Consider the following 25,413-nt stretch of genomic DNA (forward strand, 5'->3'; position numbering starts at 1 on the left):
TCTTTTTTTTTTTTAATGATTTTTTTTTTCCCCCGAGAGAGAGACAGAGAGCAAGCAGGGGAGGGGCAGAGAGAGAGAGGGAGACACAGAATCCGAAGCAGACTCCAGGCTCAGAGAGGTTAGCACAGAGCCTTACACAGGGCTTCAACCCACGAACCATGAGGTCATGACCTGAGCCGAAGTTGGACACTTAACTGACTGAGCCACCCAGGTGTCCCAGAAGTGAACCATTCTTATCTGAGGGAAGAATGTTAAGTGTCAGGGGAGCAAGAAGGGCAAAAACCCTAAGGTAAGAGCATGCCTGGCATATCTGAGTAGGCCAGTGTGACTGGAGTAGAGTGAATAAAGGGACAAGAAGGGGGAGGTGAGACCAGAAAAGTTAATAAGGGGCCAAGTCATTTAGGGACTTGAGGGTAGCCGCAAGTACTTTACAGTATTAATTAAACAGAAGGAAATGTGAAGTTGTTTGTGGGTTTTGTAACAGAAGTGACATTATAAAACATTTTAAAAGATCAATCACCCTGGCTGCTGTGTTGAAAACACACATAAAGCAAAAAGTATAGTGGCAGAGAGAATAGTTAGGAGGCTGTTCCAGTATTCCAGATATGATAGAGTGGTAGGTGGTACCAGAGTAATAGCAGTGGAAGTGCTGAGAGGGTGTCAGGTTTTGATTTATTTTGAAGATAGATACAATAGGATTTTTTGATGGTTTTAAGAATAAGATGTGAGAGAAGTAGACAGACAGAATAACTCTTAAGGTTTTGGGCCCAAGGAGCCAAAAAAAAACATCGTTGCTTTTCATAGAGGTGGGGAAATCTGGGAGGGGCAGGCCTTGGCAGAAAGATTAGAAGTGCTGTTGTGGACATGTTGAATGTGGGATGCGTGTTAAGACATCAAAGTGGAAATGCTGGTAAGGGAATTGCACCCACAAGTCTAGTATTTAAGGAGAGGTCTAAGCTAAAGATACACATTTGGAAGTTAGTATATGGATGGATTTATAAATTTTAAGACCAACTAGTATCAAAGGAGTGAGTGAAGATAAAAAAAGAGGTCTAAGGACTGAGCCATGGGCACCAACATTTAGAGATTAAGGAGATGACCAGCAAATGAAATTAAGAAATAGCAGTGAGTATGGAGAAAAACAAGGTGCATATAATGTAAAGTCAGGTGAAGACAGTGTATCAGGAAATAGTCATTAGCTCTGTCCAATACTGCCAGAACCGATACTGATAGTGGTCCAATGCTGATAGATCAAGTAAGATAAGAGCCGAGAAACGGGCTAGTAGAAGTTCTTGATGACCTTAGGAGGAGCAATGGAAGGGGAATGGTAAGGACAGAAGATCAACTGAAATGGATCAAAAGAGAATGAGAGAAATGGAGATGGAGACAGGCGCTGGGGGCAACTGTCTTGGAGCTTGGCTATAAAGGGAAGTAGTAGCCTTGGAAGTGGTAGCAGAAGCAGGATATGGGGTCAAGAGGGGGGGAGGGGGTGCAATATCAGGGGGGAAATAAGCCAGTATATTGTAGGCCACAAGAGGTGAACGCAATAAAAGAGGGAGTGGGGGATGAGAATGCAGGAGAGAAGGGGGTTGCGGTTTAACTGCTAATGGTTGTTTTGTTTGTATTTCCATGAAACCTGTGACTAGGAGTTACAAGAGCTGAATACTAATTACAATTTTGCAACTCGGTAGTCACTTAAAATTTTAAATCATGGGCGCCTGGGTGGCTCAGTCGGTTGAGTGTCCGACTTCAGCTCAGGTCACGATCTCGCGGTCTGTGAGTTCGAGCCCCGCGTCGGGCTCTGGGCTGATGGCTCAGAGCCTGGAGCCTGCTTCCGATTCTGTGTCTCCCTCTCTCTCTGCCCCTCCCCCATTCATGCTCTGTCTCTCTCTGTCTCAAAAATAAATAAACGTTGAAAAAAAAAATTTTTTTTTAAATAAATAAAATTTTAAATCACACTGATTTAAAAAATTTTTATGCTTTATTTTTTACATCTGCAAGAACATTTACCTGGACTACTTTGTTATAAACATAGAACATACGTATATGATCACTTTTAGAAGGTAAAAAGCACTATTGATAGGCTATTTTGTATTGGTCATTTCCTCTTCATTGTAGATCTTTCTCCTATACTATGGAAATGTGACCAATTCATAAGAGTAAACTTCTCTTTTAAAATTCAAATGCCCGTAGGGGCACCTGGTTGGCTCAGTTAGTTGAGTGCCTGACTCTTGATTTGGGCTTAGGTCATGGTCTCGCAGTTCGTGGGTTCGAGCCCCACATTGGGCTCTGCACTGACAGCATGGAGCCTTCTTGGGATTCTCTCTCTCTCCCTCTGTCTCTCCCTCCCTGTCTCTCCCTCCCTGTCTCTCTGCCTCTCCCCAGCTCACTCTCTCTCAAAATAAATAAACAAACTAAAAAAATAATGACCCAAGTGCCCACATTTTTGTATTTTCAACAAACTAATATTAATTCAGGTGTGTATACTAGGTAGTACTGATAACGTGTTTTATAAAAAGGACTTTGATGTGTTAAAGCTTATGGTATGGAGTTGTATAACCTTGGGAAGTTTTTATCAGTAAATTATATGTTTTATATTCAGTTTATTTTCTTAATAGTATCTAATTCCATAAATGATATTGGCACAACTGTTAAGCTTTTGGAAGGAAAACTTAATTTAGATCTTTGCTCGTAGCATTTACAAAACAAATTCCAGTTTAATTAAATGTAGTAAATTTTTTTTTTTTTTTTTTAAGTCAAGCAACCTGTCATTTAAAAAATTAGAGAAGTGACTTTCTGTCCTGGTTAGGAAGACTTGCTAAATTTGTGGTATGAGAAGAAATCACATTAGAAGAAATTACATGAAAAGAAAGGCAGACTTGGCTTTGTAAAATATATTTAACTTTACATTTCAGAAGGATGAAAAAAAATAAATTTGTGGAAAATATGGCAAGGGATTCATAGCTTTAAAACCCTGAACTCGATAACGTAGAAAAAATTTTTGAACTTCAATTGACAAATAGACAAAAGCCATGGGCAGACAGATGAAAGAAGAGATGGCTAGAGAATAGAGTGTGAAAATATTGGCCCTGCTAGTAATTTTAAAAATGCAAGCCAAACATTAGTGGGTTGCCATATTTGTATCAAATTAGCAAAAGGAATCTTTAATAGTAGTACATGTTAAGGATTTGGTGAACCTTGCATTCTCATGAATTGTTTAGCCTTTTTAGGAAAGCAATTTTGGAATCTTAATCGAAGACATAAAAGAGATATGTACACTTTTACCAATTTGAGGGCATAACACCCAATATTTGGTTATAATAAAATAATCAGAGCTATTAAATGCTTACTGTTTTTACTCATCTAAATCTGTAAATGTATAAACTCATTTAAATCTACAATAACATTTTAGGTAATCCACTTGGAAGAGGGAGGCACAGGGAGTTTAAGAAACTTGCCCAAGTTTACATGGCTAGTTAGTGGTGGAGCCTGAACTTCATCCTAGGCAGTCTTCACAACTTAGGCTCAAAAAACTTAGCAATGTATTTAGATAGAGTAATACTCAGAGTAGAGGTTGCATGTTACAAAAGTTTGTAATTTTCTTTTTATCACATTTCTTTATTTTTGAGAGGCAGAGAGAGAGCGTGAGTGGGGAAGGGACAGAGAGAAGGGGGGACACAGAATCTGAAGCAGGCTCCAGGCTCTGAGCTGTCAGCACAGACCCCGATGCAAGGTTCGAACTCACGAACTGTGAGATCATGACCTGAGCCAAAGTGGGACCCTCAACTTACTGAGCCACCCAGACGCCCTGCATATTAAAAGTTTATGAACCTATTTACATCAATAAGTTTATAGAAAATTGCTTAAGTACAGTGATCTGGCTATTAATCACTTCTGTAAGGAATCATTAAAACGATAGTGCGCATGTGATAAGAGCTTACTGTGTACTAGATAAGTGCTTTACATTTCTGAACTTCTTGAATACCTCTAACAACCCTAGGAGGAAGGTACTATTAGCCCCATTTTGTGAGTTAAGGCCCTAGATCATAGAGAGACTTGATGACTTGTCCCAAATCACCCAGTGAAGCCAGGATTTAACCCGCGTCCATGTTGTCTTTCTTTTCTGTTGATAAACTGTTCTGTCTCTGTGTAAAAGCCTCATAGTTTGTGCTTCTACTAACTAGTAAATTATATGACTTGGCAAAAATAATTCCTCTTTGGATTGATTTCCTCCAAATTGAGGCTTAATTTGGTAATTTAAAATAAGTTTTTAAAAATTGTTTTCTTTGTTTTGAGAGAGAGTGCGCGAGCAGAGGAGGGACAGAGAGAGAGAGAGAGAGTAAGAGAGAGAGAGAGAGAGAGAGAGAGAGAGAGAGAGAGAGAGAGAGAGAATGCCAAGCAGGCTCTGCACTGTCAGCACAGAACCCAATGTGGGGCTTGAATTCATAAACTGTGAGATCATGACCTGAGCTGAAACCAAGAGTCGGATGTTTAACTGACTGAGCCACCTGGTGCCCCAAAACAAACATTTTTTTTATATGATCATTTAATATATAGGAAGCAGAAAACTGAAACAAGCTAAAAGCAGTTTTTGAATTTTTTCCTTTATGATCTCATTGTTAATTAGCCCAGGTCTTCTTCCAAATATATCATGCCCTTTGCAGTCTTACGATTTGTCAAAAAATAAAGTGTAATAAGCCAAACAACAAGAATCTATATTACAGTGAATGCTGTCCTTTTGACAGAGGAGTCGGATCAGGTCTTCCTGACTACATTTAAAACTGTCTGCTGCCGTTTGTACAGGACTTCTTATTGCTTCCCAAATCTATATGTGCTGTTTCCAGGGCCTGCAGTGTCCGCTTCTTCCATCTGATTCCTTTCTCATTCTTTAAAACTCAGTTCAGATTTTACTGCTGCCAAGAAGCCTTCCTTGATACACACACACACACACACACACACACACACACACACACACACACACACACCCTTTCATGTTGGTATGAATCCAGTCTGCTCTCATAGCTCCCTATGACACTGTAATTCATTTTTCTTTCTGGTCTATTTTCTTCCTCTACCTCAGCATCTAACAAAGTGCCTTCCACTCAGTATACATTTTATAACTGATGTGGAGAGAGAGGGAGCAAGGAGAGAAAAATTTTTGCATAGTAAAACACTCTAAGTCTAAAGACAGACAAGCCATGAAAAATACTGTATTCGTATCACAAATGACTAGTTTCTTTAAAGTATAACAAACTCCTGCACATCAGTAAGAAAGGCCAATAACTAAAAAGCTTCTGCACAGCAAAGGGAAGCATTAACAAAATGAAAAGGCAACATAATGAACGACAGAAGGTATTTACAAATGATGTATCTGATAAGGGGTTCATATCCAAAAACATAAAGAACTCCTGCAACTTGATAGCAAAAAAAAAAAAGCAAACAATCCAATTTAAAAATGAGCAGAAGATCTGAATAGTTTTCCAAAGAAGACATACAGATGGCCAACAGGCACATGAAAAGGTGCTCAATATCACTCATCAGGGAAATGCAACTTAAAATTACGATAAGATACCACCTCACATCTGCTAGAATGGCTAGAATCAAAAAGACAAATAACAAGTGTTGGTGAGGACATGGAGAAAAGGGAACCCTGATGCACTGTTGGTGGGAATGTAAATTGGTGCAGCCACTCCAGAAAACAGTATGGAAATTCATCAAAAAATTAAAAATAGAGCTATTATATGATCCAACAATTCCACGTCTGGATATTTATATGACAAAAACAGAAACAGCCCCATGTTCTTTGCAGCATTATTTACAGTAGCCAAGATACTGTTTACAATAACCAACCGAAGTGTCTATTGATGAATGAGTAGATAAAGCAAACGTATACACAGCGGAATATATATACAGTGGAATATTATTCAACCGTAAAAAAAAAAAAAGGAAATCTTGCCATTTTTGTGACAACATGGAAGGACCTTGAGGACATTATGCTAAGTGAAATAAGTTAGAGAAAGACAAATGCCAAATGATCTCATATATGGAATTAAAAAACAAAAACTAAGCTCATAGATGTGGAGAATGAATTGGTGGTTGTTGGAGTCAAGAGTAGGAGGTTGGTGAAATGGCTGCATGGGTGAAAAGGCACAAACTTCCAGTTACAAAATAAAGTCATGGGGATGTAATGTACAGCACGGAAACTGTAGTTAGCAATATTGTATTGCATATTTGAAAGTTGCTAAGAGATCTTAAAAGTTATCACAGGAAAGAAATTTTTTGTAACTATGGTGACAGATGTTAACCAGATTTACTGTGATGATCATTTTGCGGCGTATACAAATGTGAAATCATTATGTTCTACACCTCATACTAACATGTCAGTTATACCTCAATTTTTTAAAAAGGCCAGTAATGTGATAGAAAAATTAGCAAAGGTAAAACATAATTCATAAAAAGGAAGAGGGAGATTAGTGGTCAGCCTTAGTGGTAAAAGAGAAATACAAACTAAAATTACTCTGAAATACCATTTTTAACCTTTCAGAGTAACTGAGACCAAAAAGTTGAAACAGTAGGGAAACAGACATACAATGCTAGTGGGATTGTAAATTGATAGAACCTTTTTTTTAAATGTTTATTTGGTTTTGAGACAGAGTGTGAGTGGGGGAGGGACAGAGAGAGAGAGACACAGAATCTGAAGCAGGCTCCAGGCTGTCAGCACAGAGTCTGATGCAAGGCTCGAACTCACGAACTGTGAGATCATGACTTGAGCCAAAGTCGGACTCTCAACTGAGCCACCCAGGCACCCCATAAATTAATAGAAAAGAGTCACTTGGCATTCCTTCAAAGTTACAAGTACGTGTATTCTTTGCCCCAACAATGATACTTAACAGGAATTTATCCTGCAGGTGTACTGGTTATATCACAAGTATACTGAAATGATTATGCACAGCATACATTTTACCATTGTAAAAGAAAAAATGGAAATACCCTGCATATCAAAGGGGACAGATAAATTATGTATGTCCATTTAGTGAGGTCGTCTACAGCCTTTCAGAGAATAAGACAGCTCTAAGATATAGAATAGGCTTTCAGATGTAATATTAAGTGAAACAGCAAGGTGCAGAGCAGTGCATATATAGTCTGATACTACTTGTTTGGTAGTGAGGAGAAGAAATCACTTAGGTGTGTGCTTGTCTATGAACAAATTATTTCTGGAAATATACCAAAGAAACCTACAACTGATTTTCTCCGGGAATAATCAGTGTGGAATTGGTGTGGGAGGGAGTGAAAGGAGACCTTTTTTCATCATCTACATTTTTCAGCCTTTTTATTTTGTATCATGTGTAGGTACTACTATTTTCAAAATCAATTTTAAAAATAAAAGCAATGAAAGAAATCACAAAGAAAGTAAGGATTGTTTTGCCAATATAAAATTTTATGTGTATTACAAAATGTATCACAAAAAGAAAGTCCCCAGCCAGGAGTAAAATAAAGAAATATTACTGCATGCTTTTAATGTGCTAGGTGATTTACATTTATTACTTAATTTTCAGAAATCCTCTGAGAAATACAGTTTTAACTGTACCAAATAGAAAACAGATTGAGGGAGACTTACGTGATATCAGCATTTAACCAATAAGGGGCCAAGGTTATATTCGAACCGAAGTCTTTCTGATTTCACAGGGCTTTTTTGCCCTGGTTTTCCAAACCGTGCTGCTTCCAGTCAGTGATATCTTATCAAAAGCACAGCTACGCTTTAATAGCCATCAGCAGCAATTACCTGAAATGCCCACAAGATGGAAATGTTGGATGAAAGTAGGCATTTTTCTTTGTAAAGCATAAGACTACACTATCCAAATGGAATATTTAAGTGGATGTATTCACCTGGGTGACTCTGTGAGTTAAGCGGCTAACTTCAGCTCAGGTCATGGTCTCTTCATGGGTTCGAGCCACATATTGGGCTCTGCTGACAGCTCAGAGCCTGGAGCCTGCTTCGGATTCTGTGTCTCCCTCTCTGCCCCTCCCCCACTCGTGCTCTGTCTCTCTCTCTTTCAAAATTAAATAAACATTAAAAATTATAAATAGGTGTATTCTATTTTACAGTAATGATATATTCTTTAGTAATTTGTTATGTAGTCATCTAGAATGTTTTGGATATCATTTAGTGTTTCTTTGTCATATTGGTAGTTAGGATGGCTTTTTATGTACCTGGCAGTATTCCAGATACTTTATATACATTAATTCATTTAAAATGTTTAAATACAGTTTACATATCAACTAAAAATGGAAGTTCACAGCTCTGCTTACCCTACTTCATAAGATGCTAGGTCCTCTTTGACTAGCTGGTCATTAATACCAGTAGGAGTCATTCCACAAGCACCAAGAAAATAGAAAAGCTCAACTAAGAGCACATCATCTACCAGAATTTCTGTAAAACCACGAAGACTAGTTTGGGAGAAAGAAATAGGTCGCAAAATAAATGAAGCAATTAAAACTAGACATTAAGGGTGTCTGGGTGGCTCAGTCAGTTAAGTGTCTGACTCTTCGATTTTGGGCCCTGGTCATGATCTGGCAAGTAGTTCATGAGATTGAGCCCTGTGTCAGGCTCTGGGCTATCAGCACAGAGCCTGCTTGGGATTCTCTCTCCCCCTGTCTGTCTGCCCTCCCCCACTGGCATGCGAGTACACACTTTCTAAATAAATAAACTTTTAAAAAAACTACACTTAAAATATTTTTTTAATAATATGAAGTATTTGTTATAGTCTTATTATAATATACATCATAATATAGTGAGGAAAAGAGCATAAAAATAATAAATAACTTAAGAGTGGCACAGCTAATAAATGGTACAGCTGGAATTTAGACCTAAGAATTATTGCTGTCTTTTTTGAGAAAAAAAATAAAGGTTTGTTTTACCAGTGTGATTTTGTTTATATGTTTCACCTGTACATTAAGAACACTGTATGTATGTTTGTGGTTTTTTTTTTTTTTAAGTTTATTTATTTTGAGAGAGAGAGAACCAGTGAGGGAAGGACAGAGAGTGAGGGGGACAGAGGATCTGAAGCAGTCTCTGTGCTGACAGCGGAGAACCTGATGTGAGGCTCAAACTCACAAACCAGGAGATCATGATCTGAGCCAAAGTAGGATGCTTAACTGACTGAGCCACCAGGTGCCCCTGTTTATTTATTCTTAAATGTTTATTTTGAGAGAGAGATCGCACGCAAGAGGGGGTGCAGGGGCAGAGAGAAACTCCCAAGCAGACTCCACGCTGCCAGCACAGAGCCCAACACAGAACTCAGTCCCAGGAACCATGAGATCATGTCCTGAGATGAAACCAAGAATTAGAAACTTAGTGGACTGATCCACCTAGGCACCCCTCTTTATTTGCTTTTAATTTTTTAACATTTATTTTTATTTTTTGAGAGAGAGATCATGTGCACAAGTGGGGGAGAGGCGGAGGGAGAGGGAGAATCTTAAGCAGCCTCCACGTTGAGCTTAGGGCCCTATGTAGGGCTCCATCTCAGGACTGTGAGATCATGACCTGAGCAGAAATCAGGAGCCAGGCACTTAACCGACTAAGCCACAGGTGCCCTCAGAACACTGTATTTAGTTAGCTCTTCTTATTAGTTGGATGTCTCTTGGATTGTATGCCCCCTTATTTCCAAATTTGTGTATGGAAAGGAAAACAAGGACATTATGTCTTAACATCTTAATTGTAAATTTTAAACTGTGAGTGGCCAAATTTCAGTCTTAGTTGTAGAAAATGTCTTAGCTTCTCTCTTGAGAGTTCAGACTTTCTACCCACCTCCTTATGTTTAATGTAATATATCTTAGGTTGTTTATGTTTTTTATCATGGAAACTGACCTAAGGAAATGCCATATTTATTACTCTATAACATACCTTAGACATCTGAGAAAAATGAAATAGTTCGATAAAAATGTTTTCCTTAGTTGCAGAACTTGAAGTGAAAACCAGAGAAAAATTAGAAGCTGCAAAAAAAAAAACAAGCTTTGAAATCGCAGAGCTTAAGGAGAGATTAAAGGCAAGTCGTGAAACTATAAATTGTTTAAAAAATGAAATCAGGAAACTTGAAGAAGATGATCAGACAAAAGAGATATAAACAGTTCTAAGAGAACTTGATAGTAAGCTAAGCTGAAAATAAGATGGACTTTAAAGGAGAAATGGACCGCACATGCCATGATGTTTCTTAGAGAAACGGCACATGTAGTTGTTGACCACAGATTTCTCAGCAGTTAAGTCAAAGTATTTGTACTTTTCAAGCAGTGTTTAAGGAAGTGAAATATATGTGTGTAATGAGAATGAATGCTGAATAGGCATTTTATCAACCCATTTTAGGGTAATTCTAATGATGTTAAGCACAATTTAAAAAATTTTTTCGCTTTGTATGTATAGCTTATCCTTTTGACAAGCATCACAATTTCATTATAAAGTGTAAGTTGTAAAAATTTTGTACTTTCCTGGTAGAATTAGTGGTAAATTAACATGTATATTTAATTTTTTAAGTTCTTACCTGTCCCCATCCTAATAACTCTTTTGTATCTGTTGTGCCCACTGCCCAGTAAGTACTCAATAAATGTAGTTTACAGATCTTGTGTCTGCCTCTTGATGTGTTTCTTCCTCTTTGATGAAGCACCTGTAGCTCTCTTCCTACAATAATGTATCTCCATAGTACTGTGATCACACATCTCTTATTGGCACTCATTTTTGCATGGAGATGGCAAAGATCATATTTTAAGTATTACTCTGCCTAACTACCACAGTGTCATTCATTTTCACATAGAAAAATATTTCATCCCTCCTACATTTTCCAAAGATACATAGGAAGCAGCTATGCATCAGCTTCACATATGACCCCTAATTTCTCCACTTCTCCTTAGCCTGTCCTGTTCAGATCCACATGGCAAACCCTCTAGTTTTGGACTCATGGAATTTGAACATTCAGTAGTACTTAAGGCCATGTCAGCTGATCTGTGTAGGCACCCTAGGGACAATAGTAGGTAGGAAAGTATCTTGGAAAACATATAACATTAACATTAGTTACAGAGCTCTTAAAAATAGCAACCATGTCTATGCCTAATGCAAGGATTCTGTATTTTCTGTATTTACCCACTTTAGCATTTTTAGATACTTTGTATTTATCTGCCTTTTTACTTTGTTGCTCTATTTTTAAGTTGTGGAATTTATAAGCATTATGGAGATTTTGCAAAGGTCTCTGTAGTCTTAAAATTTTCACCAGAGGCCCTATGGGGTTGGAGGTGGTACTTCCAATTGTGCCAGACATCATTCATCTTTCCCCTGCTTCCTACCCAATGCCCACAGTATAGGGTAGGGCCTGGGGATTGACCAGAAAAACTAATGGAGGAAAAGTCCCATTCTACTTGAGTGATCCTGGCATGGAAGATCACCCCTCCATTATTCTAGTCAGATTAGCCCCAAGAATGTGTTGGTTCAAAAAACTAAGCTTCATGGAGGTAAGTCTGACTTTATGCATGGATGAGTACAAGAATGCAAAATACGTCATCATGGCTCAGCTTTGCCCTCTGTCAGTTCTTATTTCTGTGTTGGCTTTTAATCCAAGTAGGATCTCTCCAGAGTATATAGAAAACTCTTATAACTCAAAAAGACAACCCAATTTTAAAATGGACAAAGGATTGAATAGACATTTCTCCAAGGAAATATAAATAGCCACTAGGCACATAAGGAGATGCTCAATATTAATCATTAGAAAAATGCAAATCAGAACCATCAGTCATGATGAGATACCACGTTTACACCCACCACACTGGCTATAATTGTAAACAAAACAGAACAAAAAAGTTGTTGAGAATATGAAGAAACGAACCCTCATACATGTTGCCGGTGGGAATGTAAAAAAATGTAGCCACTTAGGAAAATAGTTTGGCCATTCCTCAAAAAGTGAAGCTTAGTTACAATAATGACCCAGGAATTGTGCTAGGTGTATAACCAAGAGAAATGAAAACATGTTCATATAGAAACTCGTACATTAATGTTCATGGCAGAATTATGCATAATAGCCAAAAAGGAAACAACCCAAATATCCATCAACTAATGAAGGAGTAAATAAAATATGGTATCCACACAGTGAAACATTATTCAGCCAGAAGGAAGTAAGTACTGATTCTGCTGCATCATGAAGGAACCTTAAAAACATGCTAAGTGAAAGAAGTCGGACACAAAAGCCACATATTGTATGATTCCATTTATATGAAATTGCTAAAATAGGCAAATCTGCAAAAACAGAAAGTTGATTACTTGCTGCCAGGGGATGGGGAGAAGGATATTTCTATTTAGGGTGATAAAATGTTCTGGAATTAGTAGTGATGATTGCACAATCTTGTGCGTATACAAAAACAATGATTTGTACATTTTAAAAATGGTTTAAATGGACATTAGAAATTTCATCTTAAAATGTTTAAACATTTTAAGTGACAAAGTTTGTTTAGAATTATACAAACTTTGAAAATATTCTACAAGACGGGGGGGGGGGGGGTTGGCGGTGCCTGGGTGGCTCAGTTGGTTAAGTGTCCAAGTCTTGATTTCAGCTCAGGTCATGATCTCACAGTTTGTGAGTTCCAGCCCCATGTTTGCTCTGTGCTGACAGCATGGAGTCTGCTTGGGATTCTCTCATCCTCTCTTTTTGCCCCTCCCAGGCTTTCTCTCTCTAAAAATAAATAAAGTTAAAAAAATAAATAAAATTAAGTGAAAAGGAAAAACAGATGTCTTGATTATCAGAACATTGCCTCCTGTTCATTATGAAGTGTCATGTGACAGTTCAGAAACATGAAACATGACTTGTGAATGATTAGAGAAGCTGATGGGCCAGGACTTCAGAAACTACTGGAGAGACTCAGGTTCAATTCTTGCTCTTCAGTGCATCATTCAGTGAACTGAGATCAATAACATGATCCTGATGTAAAAATAGGTGGCTAATGATAGGGGTTTTATTTGTGTTTTGTCCCAGCCTGGACTCTCTCGTCTGGCTTTTTAGTTATTTGTAATTAATTGACCACCTAGATTCCTGTAGCTTTGTGTAATATGCCCCATGATATTCCTAACTCTGGGTAGCCTTCCCCCCACCCACCCCAGTCTGTCTACGTTCCCACTTTCGCTGGCCACCCAGCCTGGCTTACCTGCTCTCTACCCTCTAGGCTTCATTGCTCTTTAGTAATTCCTTAGTCTACCCTTAGCGAATTCATCATTGCTGTTTAAAAATTTCCAGTGAACTGAATTCACCACGCCCCTTATTCACTAAATAAGAGTCATAGAACTGGAAGAGAGTTTAGAGAACATCTAATTCAATTCCTCCATTTGATGAGGGAATACAGTCTTGCAGAAATTAAATGACTCAAAGTCACACAGTCTGTTGGGGCCGGAAATAGAATTTGAATTCAGCATTCTCTGACTGAACAGTCATGGTACTAACTCCATCAAGGATTAGAGAAGATTGTATGAATTGGCAGTCACCTTGGAAACTAACTTTCCAAGAATGAAGGAATGGTGTACTGTTACTGACATAGTCAAATCCCTACCAGCAAAACTTTGGCTTATTCTCCGTCAGCTAATCTGGTCAAATCATGATCTCAAAATTAATGAGAATTGTCATCTCTACTTGGTTTAATTACATGCATGAATTGAAACCACAAGTGTATTTACTCTTATTGTGCACATCAGCAGATGACCTCAGTTCTTACATCATTGAAATCACTGATGCCATTCAAATTGACCCTGTTAACTTCCAGCCATACAAAGTTTCTCTTTGTTCTTACCAAATCCTGCTTTCTTTCATCTCGCTAATGTACTTCCCATCTATAGTTTTGATTCCAGTCTATACTATCTACTACTGCAAATTTATAATTGGGAGAAAATCACTTCACTTTTCCTGAGCTTCATTTTGCATTAGTGAATGTGAATATCCTACCCACCTCATAGAATTCTGTTTAAGGGAAAGTGAAATAGCATATGTAAAAGTACTTTGGTAGGAATAAAGAATAATAACACTAGCTGTTTGTAAAAGTTTTCAACAAAATATTTGCTAACTGAATCCAGCAACATATAGATAGGAGTAAGTGATCTCATGATCAAGTGGGATTTATCCCAGGAATACAAGGTTGGTTCAACATGTAAAAAACAATCTGCATTACAGGCTGTTAGGGGTGGAATGGTGTCTCTTGAAAAGTTGTAAGTTGAAGTCCTAATGCCCAGTACTTCAGAATATGACTGTATTTGGCGATAGGGCCTTTAATAGGGTAATTAAGTCAAAATGAGGTCATTAGGGTGGATCTTAATTCAGTATGGCTGGATCCTTGTAAAAAGCTTAGGAAGACCATGTGGAGACATAGGGAGAAGACAGCCAGCTACAAGCTGTGGAGAGAGGCCTCAGAAGAAACCAACCCTGATGACACATTAAACTTTCTGTTGTTTATGCCACCTAACCTGTGGGACTTTGTCATGGCAACCCCAGCCAACTAATAAATTGGCCAAATTAAAAGAATAAAGGATAAAAGCTACATGGTCATCTCAATAAATGCAGAAAAAGCATTTGACCAAAATCCAACACCCTCTTATGATAGAAATACACAACAAACTAGGACTATAAAGGAACTTCCTCAACCTGATAAAGGGCATTTAAGAAAAACTCATAGTGAACATTATAAATAATTGTGAAGGACTATATGCTTTTCCCCCCTAACATCAGGAACAAGACAAGGATGTTTGTTTTGACCACATCTATTCAACATTGTGCTGGAGATTCTAGCCAGGGCAACCAGGCAAGAAAAAGAAATAAAAAGCATCCAGATCAGAAAGGAAGACGTAAAATTATCTCTATTTGTAGACAACATGATGTTGTACTTAGAAAAATCCCAGGAAATAAACACACACACAAACTAGGAGAGCTAATAAATGCATCCATCAGGGTTGCAGGATACAGGATCAATATACAAAAGTTGGTTATATTTCTATACACTAGCAATGAACTGAAAATAAAATTAAGAAAACAATTTTATTTATAATTGAATAAAAAAGAATAAAATGCGAATATAACACCTAAAGTTCAAGCAACCAAAGAGAAAATAGATAAGTTGGACTTCATAATTAAAAACTTTTTGCTTCAGGACATCTGAGTGGCTCAGTTGGTTAAGCATCCGACTCTTGGTTTCAGCTCAGGTCATGATCTCATGGTTCATAGTTTCGAGCCCCGTGTCTAGCTCCACACTGGTGGAGCCTACTTGGGATTCTCTCTCTTTCTCTCTCTCTGTCCATCCCCCACTCATGCTCTCTCTCTCAAAAAAAAATAAATAAATAAACTAAAAAACAAAAACAAAAAACTTTATGCTTCAAAGGACATTACCAAGAAAGTGAAAAAACAATCCACAGGATGTGAGAAAATGTTTGCAAATCTGAAAAGAGGCTAGTATCCAGAACATATGAAGAACTCCTACAACTCAGTAATAAAAAGACAACCAATAAAAAATTGGGCAAAAGATTTCTATAGACATTTCTCCAAAGAAATATAAATGGCCAATAAGCACATGAAAAGATGCTCAACATCATTTGTTATTAGAGAAATGCAAATCAGAACCATCGTGAGGTATTACTTCACTAAAATGACTATCATAGAAGAGACAGACAATAGCAAGTGTTTACAAGGATGTGGAGAAATTGAAACTCTCACACATTGCTGATGAGAATGTAAATCAGCGTGGGTTCTGATGGAAATAGTTTGGGAGTTCCTTAAAAAGTTAACATTAGGGTGCCTGGGTGGCTTGGTCAGGAAAGCAACCGACTTTGGCTCAGGTCATGATCTCATGGTTCATGAGTTTGAGCCCTGCGTTGGGCTCTGTGCTGGCAGCTCAGAGCCTGGAGCCTGCTCGGATTCTGTGTCTTCCTCTATCCCCCACTCATGCTCTGTTTCTCTAATTTTCAAAAATGAATATGCGTTTAAAAAAAAAAAAGTTAAACATAAGTGTGCCTGACTGGCTCAGTTGGTGGAACGTGAGGCTCTTGATTTCGGAGTTGTGAGTTCGAGCCCTGCATTGGGTGTACAGATTGCTTAAATAAATAAACTTAAAAAAAAAGTTACACATAGAGTTATTATGTGACCTAGCAATTCTACCTCTAGGTATATAGCTAAAATAATTGGAAACATATGTCCATGGAAAAACTTGTACATGAATATTTGTGTGAGTATTATTCATTATAGCCCCAAATAGAAACAATCCAAATGTCCATCAGCTGATGCATGGATAAATCAAATTTGGCATATCAATACAATGGATTATTCAGCAGTAAAAGTGAAGTGTTATGTTACAATATGGATAGACCATATAGACATTATGCTGAATGAAAGATGCCAGACACAAAGGCCATATATTGTATCATTCCACTTATATGAAATATATGTAATAGGCAAAAACAGAGATAGAAAGTGATTAGGGCTTAGGGACATCTGGCTTGCTTAGTTAGAGCACGTGATTTCATCTTGGGGTCATGGGTTCAAGTCCCACATTGGGTGCAGAGCTTACTTTAAAAAAAAATCAAAATGAAAAAAAAAAAGAAGAGTGATTAGGGTTTACCAGGGGATGGGGGTTGAGGGTAGGGAGTAACTGGATACAGGATTTCTTTTGGGAGTGATGAAAATGTATCTGGCACTGGATAGTGGTGATGGTTGCACAACCTTGTGAATATACTAAAAAGCCACTGACTTGTACACTTTATGGTTTGTGAATTACACCTCAATTTTTAAAAATAATGCTAAGTGTTACCATTGACTGAATACTTTATGGCCCCAAACTGAGCTAAAGACAATCCAATGAAGTGCCTGGGTGGCTCAGTCAGTTGAGCGTCCGACTTCAGCTAGGTCATGATCTCGTGGTTTGTGAATTCAAGCCACACGTCAGGCTCTGTGCTGACAGCTCAGAGCCTGGAGCCTGCTTCACATTCTGTGTCTCTCTCTCTCTCTACCCCTCCCCCACTCACACTTTGTCTCTCTCTCTCTCTCTCTCTCTCTCTCTCTCTCTCTCTCTCAAAAAATAAGTAAACATTTTTTAAAAATTTAAAAAGAAGACAACTCAATGAATGCATATGATTATCCCATTTTACAAATTAGAAAAGTGAGATTCAAGGAGATTAAGTGTTTTACCCAAGGACACATATTAGAAAGCATTTGAACTGGGCAGACTCAGGTCTAACTCCCAAACCCCAATGCCTAATCACTCCTCCCAGCACCAAGCTGTCCTGATCAAAAATCATTAATAATTCCCATTATATATCTGAAAATGCCCAAATATTTGTATGTGTATATAAACAACATTTCAATATATATGCCATATGTAGTAATATATATAACATACAACATTATATATAATATATGTAATATTATATACACTGCCTAACATAGTACACATATGTAGAATATAATACATATAATATATAATAATATAGATATGGGTGTGTATGTATATTATCCACAAATCAGTAAAGTCAACTCAATAGAAAAATGTGCAAAGAATATGACCAAGTAATTCAAATGAAAAATACAAATGGTCAATAAACATTTGAAAATATCTGTAAACTCACTTGTTATTGGGGGAATGTAAATGAATGCAAGACCATTTCTCATTCACTGTAGAGACAATATTTAAAGATTTCTAATAAACAGTGTCACAGAAGAGTGAATAGGGGGGTTGGCATTCATACACTGCTGGTGTGCATTAAGAGTATTAATAGCAGTGTAATATTATCTATTAGGATTGTATATTTATCATTTAATCAAATGATTTCACTACTAGGAAACACTCTCATATGTACAGAAGGATGTTAATTGCTTGTTTGTAATAGTGAAAAATTGGATATAAACTAAATGCCTACCGATGTGTATACAACTTTATGTAAATTCTTAGAAAAGTAATTAACAGAAGTTACTTTTGAGGATAGCAGTGACATTGGAGTAGATGTTGGGGAGGATGAGTAAAGGGCTAACAAAACCTTTTTCCCTTTCTGCTTGAGAATTTGACTCTGCTTCAGAATTTGACTCTGCTTCAGAATTTGGTTTCTCAGGCAATGTGATAAAGACAGTATGTCAATCATGCCGCCAGGCAACACTGTGCATGGGGAAGGCGATCTCTGTTTGGTAAACAATGTCTGGAGTGAGAGAACAATCAGTCCAGGCAGGAAGTCACATCCTTGGACTTCCCTGAGTGCTGTGACTCTAAGTAATTGGTGTGTCTCTCACAGGAACTCTAGAAACTATACCTAGGAAGTGGTTATAAGAGATACTGGCTCCTGCAGGGAGTAGGGCCTGTAAGCCAAGGCAGCTTCTATGTTTGCCTGATGGGCACCTTGCTTCCTTGAATCTGCAGCGCATGCTCAACGGACTGCTGCAATGACTCCTGGGAGCACATGCCCATGTCTTGATGGCCGTCTGTGGTTCCCAGGCTGTAGCCTTTGGAGTGTCCAAATGCGGTCTATAGTCAAGTTGTGAGTCAAGGTGTAACTGAACCTAAGATCTCCCCTGTTGGGCAGAGTCAGAAAGGCTTTCATGGCAAACTGAAAATAAATTTGTAAGTTAAAAAATTAGTTTACACACATCCTCCATTTCAACCAGTAGAACCTTCATGCTATTCCTCAAATGTACTACCCTGCACTCTCCTGCTATTACACCTTCCATCTTCTTCCTTTGTTAAAATATTTCCTTTCTTCCAGGCCCAAATTTCCCTCTCCCTCCTCCCAACTAAGCTCACTTCCTCTGACCCATCATAGTATCTTGTTTGCCTCTCTTTTGTGTTGTTATTCATCCTGCTGTGAAAGTATGATATACTTCTATTACTGTCCTTCACACTTTTTTTCACTCTTGGCAAAAGAGGGCGAGTTGGTTTTATTTATCTTGATAATTGTATATAAAGCACTTGACATGCCTAGCATACAGGAAGTGCTCAATAAACGATCACTGGCCTTTTAGTGTTCTCTGCCACTTAACTTTTAGGACCTGCCCGGGGTCTATTCCACACTAGGGCACAATTCTAGTTGCAGATCTTGGCTTTTTCTTCATCTACTCTAGCCTGTCCCAGTGCTAGGCACAGAGTCTTGCCCAGCTGTGTCCCAAGATATCACAAGCACAAATAAGCCAAAGGTGAAAACTGACTTTGGCCTGGAATGTACCATTCATGTGGGTCTACTTATGCCGAGGTTGTTTCTGTACTTAAGACTTTGGGAAATTAGACAAAATTTATAGTGTGTTTTTATTGAGTTTGATGACCAGAACTAAGGTATTTTTATCTCTCTAAGAGCAATCTAAAGTGTCAGGACTGCCCTGTCCAGTCTTCTATAGTAGAGGTCTGCAAACATTATCCAAAAGGGCCAGATGGTATTTTAGGCCTTGTGGGGCTATACATTCTCTGTCACTGCTGCTCAGTTCTGCTATTGTAACATGAAATCAGCCGTCCCTAAACAAATGAGCACTGTGTTCCAACGAAAATGCATTTAATGACACGGAGATTTGAATTTCGTAAAATTTCCACATCATAAAATATTTTCCTTTGTTTGATTTTTTTTTTCCAAGCACTGAGAACATTAACAAACAAACAAACAAACAAACAAAACCATCCTTAGTTCCCAGGCCACAGGGAAGCAGGCTGAGGGCCACATACAGCCCCAGAGCCACAGTCTGCTTATTCTTGGGTTTCCAAGACTAGGAATGTACAAGAATCGCCAACCCCAAGAGGGAGCTCTAGGATTTGCTCTGTGAATTCAAAGTAAAAACCCGAGTTTGGGCCTTTGTCAATGTTCTGAGCCCACGTAGGTTAGCCCAAGTTACCCCATACAAAAGAGATTTGCAAAAGAACCGTGAAGCTTAAGCACAATGACTCATTTCTTCTGTTCAATCTTACCGAGGCTTGTCACCTCCCTGCTTCATGAGTAGCTGCAAAGGCATTCAGTCTGAGGAATTCATTTCCTAACCTCCTAAACTGACTGCAGTTAGGTTTCTTCCTCCACTCTGATGCCCTCATCATCAGAGACCTTGAGGCCATATCCAACTGGGCATTTTCAGGGTTTATCTTATCTAACTGAATTGACCACTTTCTTTTCCTAGAAACTTCCTCTCTCTTCTCTGCCCTCCTCTCTCTGTGATTTTTTTCTGTTTGTTTTTTCACCGGTCCTTTTGGTCAATTTTTCTGTTTCCTTTAGTGTTCCTTCTTTCCCTTTGTTAATCCTATAAATATTTCCTATTTTCTATGGTTCTATCTTGAACCAGCATATTTTTTTTTCTTACTTACCCCTGGCTGCAAATACTGTTTGTATGCTAATTGTCCCAAGCCAGGATATCCAGCCCAAATTCCCGTGCTAAACTCTGGACTGTACATTCATCTATCTCCTTGACAATAGGTGTAGATGTTCTATGAGCATCTCAGTTGAACATGTCCAAAACTTAAGTTATTGTCCTCTATTCTGATCTTCTCACCATCACAAATTCCCTACCTTGGTAAATGGCATCAGTACCGATCCATCTTGCCATATTGTCAGTAGTAGATAGGATCTCCCCAACCTAGGCTCCTCTGGTTGAGAACTACAATCACCATTCACAGAGGTGAATTCTGTGGCCCTTCCCCCTGGCCAGACATGATTATATTTGGGTGGATGCTTAACCCAATCTGAATGAATCAGATTATCTCCTGGGATTATTCTCAGCCATTATTGGTACTTGAACTACAGATGATGCAGCTGTATGCCTGGAGAATAGAGAATTGGTCTATAGAGAGAGATTGAAGTTGATGCACAAAGAGAAGAAGAGTAGAAGAAATGGCCTCAGATAGAATAATCTTGCCATCCCAACTTCCCACTTGCCTGTGCCTTGCCTGTAGGGCTGCCTCTGTCCTTGAGTCACCACCCTCTGGTATAAAATAGCTTGCTTCTAACCTCTTGTACTTAATTACTGTATTAAATTTTCTCTTTTGAATTACCTAACATGAATTTTGCATCCCTGTCTGGACCCTGACTAATGTAAATATCTTTGCAAATAAGCACAGAATGTTGACAGCATTTACTTTAAGAGCTATTTATTTATGTTTCACTGTACAAATCTCCACCATTTACTTCATCATTTGGCGATCGATGAAAACTTGTTTCCAAGTTTTTTGCTACTACAGTTAGTTCTGTAATGAACATCTTTGCATATATATGTATTTTTATAGGGCAAAGTAAAATTGCTAGAAGTAATATTTCTAGGTCAAAAAGGGGGATATGCATTTTTTAATTTTAATATTATTCCCAAATTTCTCCCAAAAGTTTGCACCAATTTATACTATTGACAATTGTACATTAGAGTGCCTGTTTACACTCCTGGCCAACTTTTTGTCGATCTCACAGGTGAAAAATATTCCATTGTTTCGATTTGCTTTTCTCTGCATTCTGAATGAAAATAAGTATCTTTTCATACGCTTACTGGCTCTTTGTATTTCTTTTTCTGTGAACTGCCATGTAACAGGTTTTATTTTTTGCTCTGTTTTACTAAATATTATATAGCATGAACTTTATCTGAAACAATAATAAAACCGACACCATCAATAAAGACTGCATATTATTTCATTCTGATTATACCATAATTATTCTTTTATTATTAGATATTTAGATTGTCCCCAATTTTTTTCATAACATTTATAAGTTCTTGGATAAGGAGTTATGAGGACATAAGGGTGTGTGTGTGTGTGTGTGTGTGCGTGCGTATGTTTAAGGCTTTTGCCAATTGCCAATTGCCCAATGGAAAGTCCATCCCAGTTTGCATTCCCACCAGCAGACTGTGAGTGTGCCCATTTCCCCATACAAAAGTATTCAGCTAAGAGGTAATTTCTGGAGTTTGTGTCATGAACTGCCCCTGCAAAATGATCTGCAGTCCAAGTGGTCAGTCTCCAGAATTGCAGGTTTGAGGCTCCAGCATGAGCAGATTCCTTTATCCATCACTGTGAAGTTAAAACTACAGACCAGTCCTTTTCAATATGTTCTCATTCATCCCACAACAATTTATTGAACATCTATTGTGCTGGGAGGCTTTTTTCTTGTCCTGGAGGTCTCCCATCAAAAAGGGTGAGCCAGTTACACATAATTAAAAATATCATAGTATTGAGAAAATGCTTGGGTGTTGGAGAAAGCCCATCACAGACTTGTGGAACTTGGGCAGGGTGCTTAACTTCTCCAAACTTCAGTTTTCTTTTGCATACAGTTGACATCATGAAACTGATCAGAGGATGGTGTTAAAAGGCCTGAGTGCCTGGCACAACATGTAGGTATTCGCATAGGGAGTAAAAATGTGGGCTCTGGAGTTGGGCTACATGGTTTGAATCTTGGCTCCATTGCTGACTGGCTTTGTGACCTCAGGCAAATTTTCAACCTCTGTGCCTTCCTTCCTCAATTTAAAGTGGGCAGAAACATACTTACCTCATACTGTCATTGAGAAGATCAAATGAGATGATACATGTAAAGTACTTAGATAGTACCTAGACCTACTAAGTACTCAATTAATATGTTATTTTTTAAACAGCTTTATTGAAGTATAATGTACATACAGACATATTTCATTTTATTGTGCTTTAGTTTATTGTACTTCACAGATACTGTGTTTGTTATAAATTGAAAGTTTAAGACTTCAGTTGGAGGAAGAAAGTGCAGATGTGGTAGAAACAGTTAAGAGAACTAGAGCGAGAAGTGGAGCCTGAAGATGGGACTGAGTTGTTGCAATCTTATAAAACTTGAACACATGAGGAGTTGCTTCTTACAGATGAGCAAAGAAAGTGCTCTCTCTTTTTTTTTTTTTTAGTTTTTTTTTTTAATGTTTATTTATTTTTGAGAAAGAGAGAGAGAGACAGAGCATAAGCTGGGGAGGAGCAGAGAGAGAGGAAAACACAGAATCCGAAGCAGGCTCCAGGCTCTGAGCTGTCAGCACAGAGCCCAACACAGGGCTCGAACCTACAAACTGTGAGATTTTGACCTGAGCCGAAGTCGGACGCCTAACCGACTGAACCACCCAGGCACCCTGGAAGTGGTGGAATCTACACCTGGTGAAGATGCTGTGAAGATTGTTGAAATGACAGCAAAGGATTTGGAATATTATATAAACTTAGTTGATGCTGTCAAACAGCATCACGTGCTACAGAGAAATCATTTGTGAAAGAAGAGTTGATTGATGCGGCAGACTTCATTGTGGTCTTTTTTTTTTTTTTTAAGATTTCTTTATTATTTTTAAGTAATTGCTACAACCAACATGGAGCTCAAACTCACAGCCCTGAGATCAAGAGTCGTACGTTCCACCAAGCCAGCCAGGTGCCCCCTTTGTGGTCTTACTTTAAGAAATGGCCGCAGCCACCCCAACCTCATCAGTCAGCAGCCGTGAACATCGAGGTAAGACCCTGCACAAGCAAAAAGATTGCAACTCACTGGAAGCTTAGATGATGGTTAGCATTTTTTAAGCAATATTTTTAAAATAAGGTATGTGCCTTGGCTTTTTGGGGACATAATGCTAGTGCACACTGAATAGCCTATAGCATAGCGTAAACATAACTTTGATATGCACTGGGAAACCAAAAAATTCATTTGACTTGCTATGATTTGGTGGTCTGGAACCAAATGTGCAGTGTCTGCAAGGTACACCTGTATTGTCATGGGCTGAATTGTGTACCCTCCCAAATTCCTCTGTCAAAGTTCCAACCCCCAGTATCTCCAAATAGAACTGTATTTCGAGATTAGATCTCTCAAGATGTAATTAAATTAAAAGGAGATCATTAGGGTGAACTCTAATCCAATATGGCTGGTGTCCTTAAAAGAAGAGGACATTTGGACACAGACATGTATAGAGGGAAGATGATATGAAGATAAAATGAGAAGACCATCTGCAGGCTAAAGAGAGAGGCCTGGAATAGATCCCTCCCTCACAGCCCTCAGAAGGACCTGACCCTGCCCACACTTTGATCTGGGACTCCAGGCCTCAGAACGAAGAGAAAATAAATTTGTGTTGTTTAAAGCCACCCAATCTGTGGTATTTGTTACAGCACCCCTAGCAAACCAATACACACACCATAAGATTCACCCACTTTTGTGTATAATTCAATGGTTTTTAGTAAATTAACAGAGTCATTCAATCTAATACTAGAATATTTTCTTCACTCCCAAAAGAAACCTTGCCTCCATTTGCATTCACTCCCCAATTCCCACCTTCAGCCCCAGACGGCCACTCATTTTCTGTGTGCATAGATTTGCCTTTTCTGGACATTTCATATAAATCATCTCCAATGATCATGAAATTTTACGTGTCAAGAGTCAGCACATTCTATATCCTGATTTTCTATTTGTTACAATGTCTTATATTGAGTCCACATAAATAAGACAAAAAATATTATATGTACTGCAGAATAGTCGTATTGGGACTGAAATATTCAGTCAAAATGACCATTGTAATTATAAATAAGAAATTATTGCTGGGGCGCCTGGGTGGCTCAGTTAAGCATCCCACTTGGGCTCAGATGATAATCTCGCTGCTGGTGTGTTTGAGCCCGCCTAGGGCTCTGTGCTGCTGACATCTCAGAGCCTGGAGCCTGCTTCAGATTCTGTGTCTCCCTCTCTCTCTCTCTCTGCCCTTCCTCCATTCTCACGCTGTCTGTGTCTCTCAAAAATAAATAAAAGTTTAAAATTTAAAAAAAAAGAAATTATTGCTTGTTCTTCGCAGTCACTAGGGAAAAAACACTGAAGACTTTGAGGGAGAGTTTCTGTAGAGGTGCAGCAGGGTAGAGACAGCCCTAGAAGGTAGCAGCTGAACTGCTCAAGAAAACCGCTTCTGCGCTGAGATCTGAACGGACAAGTTGCTCCCCAGAGCTGCTCAGGCACATCTGGTAACTAATCGGGACATTCCATCAAGGCCACATGTTCGGGGCCACGCCTAGAGGGCGGAGCATCTACACTGCCAAAGACAGTGTGGAGGCTGCACAAAGACTGGGCTTTGTGCAATGCCCCTTTTGTTGAAAAGACCCATTTAGATGAAATCTATCTGGGGCATTATGTCAAAACTGCAAATGGAGAAGTCTTTGCTTTTCTCACCTGGAAGAGTCAGCGCCTCTGTTGAATTTACCAACCCTTAGTAACCATAAACTGAAACTCTGGATCGGTATGCATATGCATACACATGTAAACATTTATTCAAGAATACTTATTAAGTGCCTTCTGTGTGCCAGGTACCTTTCTAAGCACTTGAGAATATATCAGTGAATAAGCAAAGGTCCCTGTGCTTGTGGTGCTGGCATTCTAGAGAGAAAGTCAGCACATAAACACTAAACATAGTAATAATAAAGAAGTTAACTAAAGTGTGAAGTCAAAAGGTGTTAAGTTAG

At 38.5% G+C, this 25,413-nt stretch overlaps 1 protein-coding gene across 6 annotated transcripts in view; it reads left to right on the forward strand.

Moving 5' to 3' along the window:
- The window catches only part of YEATS4 (YEATS domain containing 4), a 75,846-nt gene that overhangs the window by 11,064 nt on the left and 39,369 nt on the right, over positions 1 to 25,413 (forward strand). The window contains exon 7 of one of the 6 annotated variants that reach the window (XM_045062059.1): positions 20,756 to 21,611. The exons of 3 other annotated variants lie outside the window; for them this stretch is intronic. In XM_045062059.1, coding sequence (XP_044917994.1) covers positions 20,756 to 20,856 — 101 coding nt within the window. In that variant the 3' untranslated portion in view covers positions 20,857 to 21,611. 2 more of the 6 variants (XM_045062058.1, XM_003989033.6) reach the window with 2 other exon arrangements.

Source organism: Felis catus, chromosome B4, assembly GCF_018350175.1.
Source record: "Felis catus isolate Fca126 chromosome B4, F.catus_Fca126_mat1.0, whole genome shotgun sequence".
NCBI lineage: Eukaryota > Metazoa > Chordata > Mammalia > Carnivora > Felidae > Felis > Felis catus.